The sequence below is a fragment of the Vicia villosa genome, linkage group LG6 (assembly GCF_029867415.1).
Source record: "Vicia villosa cultivar HV-30 ecotype Madison, WI linkage group LG6, Vvil1.0, whole genome shotgun sequence".
Taxonomy (NCBI): Eukaryota; Viridiplantae; Streptophyta; class Magnoliopsida; order Fabales; family Fabaceae; genus Vicia; species Vicia villosa.
In genome coordinates this window covers 32,054,931-32,062,775 of record NC_081185.1, presented here as the reverse complement: position 1 = coordinate 32,062,775, position 7,845 = coordinate 32,054,931, and the positions used below count along the sequence as shown (strand labels likewise).

The 7,845-nt window shown below is 38.4% G+C and overlaps 2 protein-coding genes across 2 annotated transcripts; both read right to left on the bottom strand.

Moving 5' to 3' along the window:
• Nucleotides 1-4,317: 4,317 nt before the first annotated feature.
• On the bottom strand, nt 4,318-4,668 carry LOC131613486 (uncharacterized). Its single transcript, XM_058885152.1, has one exon. The coding sequence runs from the start codon at nt 4,666-4,668 to the stop codon at nt 4,318-4,320; it is 351 nt and encodes a 116-aa protein (XP_058741135.1).
• On the bottom strand, nt 4,665-7,508 carry LOC131613485 (uncharacterized). The gene is made up of 4 exons (XM_058885151.1): nt 7,296-7,508; nt 6,935-7,195; nt 6,687-6,802; nt 4,665-5,799 (listed from the first exon to the last, which is right to left on the bottom strand). Exons 1-4 carry the CDS (start codon nt 7,506-7,508, stop codon nt 4,665-4,667), a joined length of 1,725 nt encoding a protein of 574 aa, XP_058741134.1.
• Between the last annotated feature and the right edge of the window lie 337 nt (nt 7,509-7,845).

The following is a 7,845-nucleotide window of genomic DNA, read 5'->3' as shown; positions in this document are numbered from 1 at the left end:
TAAATATGAAGTTCTGATGAGAAGCAAGGTTACCAATTCTGAACGAACTTATTCTGAAAAACTTGCTGAAACGCTGTTCAACTCAAAGCTCAGAAACTTCATCTTCATCAAAGCTCACTACATTGCTGTTGTAATATATTAGTGAGATTAAGCTTAAACATTAAGAGAAATATCACTGTTGTGATTATAGCTTTTCAGAAGCATTGTAAAACTCTTATTTGATTACATTAATTTGTAAGTAACTAGAGTGATCAAGTGTTGATCAGGATACTCTAGGAAGTCTTAGCTTGTGTCTAAGCAGTTCTAATTAGAGTGATCACGTGGTGGTCAGGATACTCTAAGAAAGTCTTAGCTTGTGTCTAAGCATTTGTTCCTGGAGTGATCAGGTTGTGATCAGGATACTCTAGAAGACTTAGTCGTGGGCTAAGTGGAAAACCATTGTAATCTGTTGCGATTAGTGGATTAAATCCTCAGGTGAGGTAAATCACTCCGTGGGGGTGGACTGGAGTAGTTTAGTTAACAACGAACCAGGATAAAAATAACTGTGCAAATTGTTTTTATCGTTCAAGTTTTTAGACTACACTTATTCAAACCCCCCCCTTTCTAAGTGTTTTTCTATCCTTCACTTCTATTCTCGGAATATGTACACCACTAAAGAAATTGATGCTAATCTAACAAAAGCTTTTTCATCTTTGCAGAACCAATCTCATAAAGGTAAAATCACACATTGCGAAGAAATCCAAGCATTCCAAAAGTACTTTGAAACTGTCTATAATCCTAGCCAGATTCTTCGAACGGTTTGTGATGCAGCCCCTATTCTAAAAGAAAAGTTTGAAAAACAAATTTCTAAAAGAAAGACTCTCAAAGCTGTAAAACCCGAGTTCAAATATGACTTGGCTTTTGAGTTTGAACCACCCCAATTTCCAAGATTACCTAGTGCAGATTTTGCTTTATCATTTTTCCCCCATACCCAAATTGGTTTGTATGTGGGGATCTCTTTAAAGAGTTGACAAATGATCGACACAAACCTGCTAAAAGAGTGGTTGCAACCAAACATACCTTAGACAGTTTCAAAGGCTTTCTTGACTTCGACTTGGATGTAGTGAGGAATACCTCTCCAGTGGGTCAAGGTGTGGGATGTTTGGATTTCTTGGTTTTACAACCTTTCAACCTACTAATCTTTGACATATTGCATGTTTCGACCAAATTATTTTCTTTTCAGCCATCGAAAGGAAAGCGCCAAGAAAAGACAAACCTGCGGCTAAAACTGCTTCTAGCATGACCACTTCTTCGAGTCATGGAATTCCAGTTGACGAGGTTTCTCCCGAAACAATGAAAAAATCAAAGGTATTTAATGATATGATCTTTTATTTCTATCCCTTTTCTAAAAGCCTTTGTCTTTTTATTTTTCAGGGTCGTGGCAAACCTCCTTTGACGCCAAACAAAAGGAAAAAATCCAGTGTTGATGCCGTCGCTGTTGAAGAACATGAGGAGATTGCTTCTCCCTAACCAAAAGAGAAGAAACAAAAGAAACATATGGAAACTGTCTCTTCTTACCAAGATACGAACCTCGCTAATGTTAAACTCAAAGTCGTTCCTCCTCCTCTCAGAAAGTCTCAGCCCCAACCTTCTGGCAACATGGTTCTATAGTATATTGGGAGCAATGTTTTTGAACCTAACGCTCAGCCGGTAATCATTTCTTACTATTTTCCGTTTGTCGAAAAAACGAACCTCTTCTTTATTCTAATACTCTTCTTTTAGGAAAAAACCATGATCCCCATCACCTTCAATCAAGGTGATCCCTCAGATGAAGGGAACCAATCTCTACGTCAAAGCAATGTTGCTCAAAACAAAGGGTCTTCAACTGGAGCAACACTACTTGAACCAACTAACGCTCAGTAAGAACAAGAAATTCCTTCTCCTGTCGAAGACATGGGAAAGGATTTGGCACATATTGAAGAAGCAAATTCAGGAGGTGAAGACTCTAAGGAAACTCCTAGTAATCTTTCTCTTCATGTCAATTTTCCCAAAGATTATGATGACAATTTATCCACTGGAGACGCTGAACAAACTTTCGACCAAAATGAAAGAATGATTGAGGAAGAGACAGAACCTGAAATGAACAACGATCCTCTTGTCGAAACTGCTGCTACAACCACCACACAACCCATCTCTGTTCAACCTACTGCAACCCAGAACACAACTTTGCCACTTACTGAAGAGGAAATGACTACTCTGAAGCAGAAAAACCCTCTTAGATACGTGAAACTGATGATGGCTCAAAGGGAATCCTCTTCTGATAAAAGTATGTCTGGGGCTTCGACTCCTTCTAGCACTAGTGCATCTGAAGCATCTTATGATAATCTTTTGAAGCAAGTGAAAGAGTCTGTTTTCAAAGTCGACCTTCTTGAGAAATTGAGGACAGAAGCGAGTGTTGGTTCGAGCATTAAAAAGCTGATAGGAAAGATCAACATCACTGCTTTCCTTACTGATGTAGGCGTAGCCCTTATTGATATTCAAAATCTAATTGGTCAAGTCCAGGCAGAACGAAACAGAGAAGTGGATGCTACTACACAAATCAAATCAATCGAATGCGCCAAATCTACTGAATTTGACAAAGCGCTTGTTGCTTATAAAGCTTTAGAGAAATTGCTAGCTGCTCAACAATTAGCACGAACTAGCTTCAACAATTATGCTTCTTCTATCAAACTTTGCGAATCTCAAATCGAAGAGCTGAAGCAAAAAATCTCCAAAGCAAAACAGAACAAGCTACTATTCAAGGTTTGGACAGCACAGAGGCGGACAAGTTGGCAAAGCAAAGTGTCGAACATGTTGAAAAAGCTACTGCTATGGACACAAAGGTTGCTCTACTGAAGGAAATTCAAGTGGCTGCCCAGTACAAGATGGGCTTGGGGAAGATAAAATACCAACGAATGAAGGCCTCTATTTCCTTTTAGTCTTTTTCGTCTTTAAATTAATTTTTACTTGTAATTCACTTTTAAGACAAAACTTGTATTTTTTGGCAACTCTGAATATCTCAATCTAATCATTACTTTAGCTGTAATAATTACCTATATATTATGAATATTCATAACGTTAGGCATTCCCTATGGTCATTAAGTTTCGATTAGACCTTTGGGTGCCCCAAGCACGTAACTGTTAGTTAATCATGACTCACGTTTTCCCAAATATCTATTCAGTTCTCAAGTGTGTCGGTCGTGTGATGATTTAGCTTCAACTTCCTAGGCATAACCGCGGTGGATTATACAAATCCCCTTTAGGGATCCAACACGTGGTCCATTATTACTGTTTTTGCATAACCAACCCCAACGTGGGTTTCTCCTATATAAACCTCTCAATCCTTCTCATTTTGTTATCCCAAACACAATGATAACTTCACTCTTTTTTAACAAGAATAAACTTTTCACTTTCCTCATCATGTCTTCCTCTAGCAAAGAAATCATTCCTCACATCGTCAAGGAAAGGATCCTCTCTCCTATAGATTTTGAAGAACAAGGGGTCGATCTTCCCCGTATCTTTGCAATACAAAATCTAGAGTATTACCTGACCATCTTGGATGGACCTATCTATCCATTTGTTCTTGCAAACTTCTGGAGAAATGCAACTGTCCACAGAGACCGTGAGGGTAGAGAAGCTATCCACTCCAACATCTTTGGTTTCCCTATCACCATCACTACAAAAATCATTTCAAAAATGATTAAGTGTGAAGCCATTGGAGCTCCCATTGCTGAACATGATAGCATGCTTGTCTCTGACGTCCTGAGGGTGGTGTTTACCGACCCCAATAAAGCTTTTAATACATTTATAGGTAGGATCTGGCATTAAGTTTTGGTTTTTAACTTTCGTCCCAAGATGGAAGATCAAGACAAAATAATGCTTGAAGATCTCAGGTTCTTATACACCCTTATTCGCATGGAAAAGATTAATATGCCTCTTAATATTTTCAACTATCTCAAGGAAAAGATCATGGACTCATACCAAGGTGAGGTCCTTTTCATTCCTTACGGACGGCTCCTGACTCACATCTTCATCAAGACGGGTGTGATCAGAAACATGCGTGCAGCGGGATTATCGGATTTCCTAGCAACAGAGTGTGGGGGAAAAATAGATCTAGAGAAGTTGCATTTTGGTCGTGACTGAAGTTTTCTTCTAGGGTTATTTTATTAATGATTATGCATTTTTGGCTTTATGCATCACTTTTGTACTTCACTTTAAAACGTTGCCATTTTGGCGAAATGAACATTTTGGAATGAAATATATATCCGCCATTTTAGCTATAGTGTTAACTTCTAATATCTACGTTGTTGCAATCTTAACCTTGTGCATAAATGGCTTATATCTTTTTAAATATTTCCCATTTACTTTTAGGATCCTTCGATCCTCTGGTAGTTCTTCTACCTCATAAGCATTATTTGAAAATGCTTTCAGAATTCGAAAAGGTCCTTCCCAATGTGGAGACCATTTTCCCAAAGCCTTATTCTTTTTATCCATAGGTAATATAACTTTCCAAACTAAATCATTTATAACAAAATTTTTACCTTTGACCTTTTTGTTATATGCTCTTGCTACTCTCTCCTTCTGCCTCCTCAAGACTTCTAACGCACGTAACCTTCCTTCGTCTAATTCTGTCAACTCATTCATCATCATCTCCCAATATAGGTTATACGGGATTTCTCCTTGCTTTTGGATCCGTACTGATTGCAAGTAGATTTCGACAGGTAAGACTGCATCATGTCCAAAGCCCAAAGCACTTGATCTAGTGTCTTGTGCCAGTTTTTTGGCTTTGTTCCTACATGCTTCTTTATCAAACCAATAATTACTTTGTTTGCTGCTTCGACTTGTTCATTTGGTTGAGCATAATAGGGTGTGGATATTAACAACTTGAGTCCCATTTCCTTTGAGAATTCTTGCATCTTTCGACCAGTAAATACTGATCCTTGATCTGTTGTTATAGTTTCTGTTGTTATAGTTTCTGGGATTCCAAACCTATATAATATTTGTCTTTGAATGAAATCTATGACCATTTCTTGGTCTACATTTACCAACGACACTACTTCGACCCATTTAGTAAAATAGTCAATTCCAACAAGAATGTACCTTTGACCTTTAGATGAAGTAGGTCGAATTTCACCAATTAAATTTAAAGCCCAACCCCTAAATGGCCAGGGCTTGATAATTGCGTGAAGCTCACTTGCAGGAGCATGTTGGATTCCTGCATGTATTTGACATTCTTGACAGCCTTTAGCAAATTCTATACAATCCTTTAGCATGGTAGGCCAATACATCCCGTATCTGAAAAGCAACCATTTCATTTTATGGCCTGCTTGATATGCCCCGCATGTTCCACTATGAACACTAGATAATTCCAAGTACGCCTCATTCTCACCCAAACATTTTAATAAGATGCCTTCAGGAGTTTTCTTGAATAATTCGTTTCCCGTTAAAATGTACGACAACGCTCTATACTTGGTTTTTCTGTCTGTGTTCACCGAAGGATCTTTAAGATACTCTATAATTGGAGTTCTCAAATATGTTCTTATTAAAGCATCAATAGCCAACACTTCGAACTCCTCTTCGTTAGCGTAACCTAAACGATTTCTTTCCAAATCACTTGGAGACAATTTGGTTGCCATTGCTTTTCCTCTTACTTCGACCAATTCCTGTAGCTTCTCCCTTGAGATTTTATATCCTGAAGCTATTTGTGCTAAATCATTAGCTTCTTGATTTTTAATTCTGGGGACATGCATTATGGCTACATATTCGAATTTTTTAAGCAACCTATTTGCAATAACGAAATACATGATCAGGTTCTCCTTGATGCACTTATATTCCTTCGTCAGTTGCTTGATTACCAATTCTGAGTCACCCTTAATTTTGACCCTAGTTGCCCCTAATTCCAACAAGGCTTCAAGTCCTGCTATTAAGGCTTCATGCTCTGCGTCATTGTTTGAGCACGAGGGTCCTTCGATTCTATACTTGAGTTTTGTTGGAATTCCATTGGGAGAAATTAGTAGAATCCCAACTCCACTACCATCTTTATGGGTGGAACCGTCGAAGAACAATCTCCAAGGCTTCAACTAAACTAGGAGTTGAGGAGTTTCGACCACTGCGTGATCCACTATAAAATCTGAGACTACTTGCCCCTTCATAGCTTTTAAAGGCATAAAAGCCAAAGAGTACCCAATTAGGGCTAGAGCCCATTTGCCAATCCGACTGTGCATTATTGGATTTGATAACATGTACTTGATAACATCAAAATGTGAAGATACATACAAATCTATTGGCTTTATATATATTTGAGTTTAGTACATGAAAAATGCAAACATAGGCACAACTTTTCTATCGAAGTGTATCTAGTTTTTGCATCATTTAATACCCTACGTAGATAATATATGGCCCTCTCAATGCCATTTTCATCTTCTTGTGCTAACATACTACCTATAGTAGTGTATGAAGCTGATATATACAGTCTCATAGGCTTCTTTCCACTTGGTGGCGACAAGATAGGCGAATTCATTAGATACTGCTTTATCTTTTCGAATGCCTCTTGGTGTTCATTTGTCCACTCGAAATTTCCATGTCACAGACGCAAAAGAGGAGAGAAGGCTTGAATTTGACCACTTAAATTTAAAATAAATCTCCTCAGGAAATTTATCTTCCCTAACAAAGATTGCAATTCTTTCTTAGTGGATGGTGCTTTAGTCTCCATGATAGCCTTTGTTTTATTCTGATTAATCTCTATCCCCTTTTTGTGGACCACGAAGCCCATAAAATCTCCAGCCTGCACACAAAATGCACATTTAAGAGGATTCATCTTCAAGCCATGTTTTCTCATTCTTTCGAATGATTGGCTTAGATGGGTTAGATGATCTCCGTCTGATATAGACTTTATTACTATGTCATCTATATAAACCTGCATGAAGGTTTCAATGTAATCATGAAAAATAGAGTTCATTGCACGATGGTATGTTGCCCTAGCATTTTTAAGACCAAAAGGCATAACGATCCACTCGTAAGTTCCTATTGCCCCTGGGCAACGAAATGCTGTTTTAGAAACATCCTCTTCTACAATGAAAATTTGATTATACCCGGAATAACCATCGAGCATACTAAGATATTCATATCCTGCAGCCGAGTCAACTAGCATTTCTGCCACATGCATTGGGTATTCATCCTTAGGAGTTGTTGCATTCAGATCACGAAAATCTATACACACTCTTAAAGAACCATTTTTCTTAATAACTGGAACTTTATTTGCAATCCATTCAACATACCTGGTGGTTCGAATGAAGTTGCAGCAAAGAAGTCTCTTCGTCATAGATAGCGTCTAGCCTTTGATTAAACGTATCTTTGTGTACCTGTTCTTCAGGAGGTTTTGGTATTAAGTTTGCCCCCTGCTTTGCATCATTCAGCATAATACTTTTGGCCCCAATAGCCATGTCAATAATTTTGGTTTCGAGAGCCACTATTCTTTTGTTCTCAGCCATATAGGCCGAAATCTTTTCGAATAATGAAGACTCAGACATAATCAACGTCTTCGTTCCAACCCGAAGGCCGTATTTTTGTTGATCCTTCTTCTTCAAGGTCTCCCATGATCTCACGATTCCATTGAAAACCATTTGGGTGGAGAGTCAGAAAGTATAGAGCATTCTTGTTTGGGGAGTAAGCATCTTCAGCTGGGCTACATGGGCTTATATTTCCCAGATTCCTGTCGAAGTTTGCCTTATCCACTTGGTTCACTTCGCTCATGAAGTAACTTTGGTCAGCTTCTATGTTCTCCACTATGCCATCTGTTCTCCAGATAGATACCCTCTGATGCATGGT

What these genes read in the sequence shown, in the direction of transcription:
- LOC131613486 (XM_058885152.1), bottom strand. Translation starts at nt 4,668, where the DNA reads ATGATGATGAATGAGTTGACAGAATTAGACGAAGGAAGGTTACGTGCG.
- LOC131613485 (XM_058885151.1), bottom strand. Translation starts at nt 7,508, where the DNA reads ATGGCTGAGAACAAAAGAATAGTGGCTCTCGAAACCAAAATTATTGAC. An exon ending in AACTTCATTCGAACCACCAG is followed by an intron (nt 7,196 to 7,295) that starts GTATGTTGAATG and finishes ACAACTCCTAAG; the next exon opens with GATGAATACCCAATGCATGT. An exon ending in ACATTGAAACCTTCATGCAG is followed by an intron (nt 6,803 to 6,934) that starts GTTTATATAGAT and finishes TTTTGTGTGCAG; the next exon opens with GCTGGAGATTTTATGGGCTT.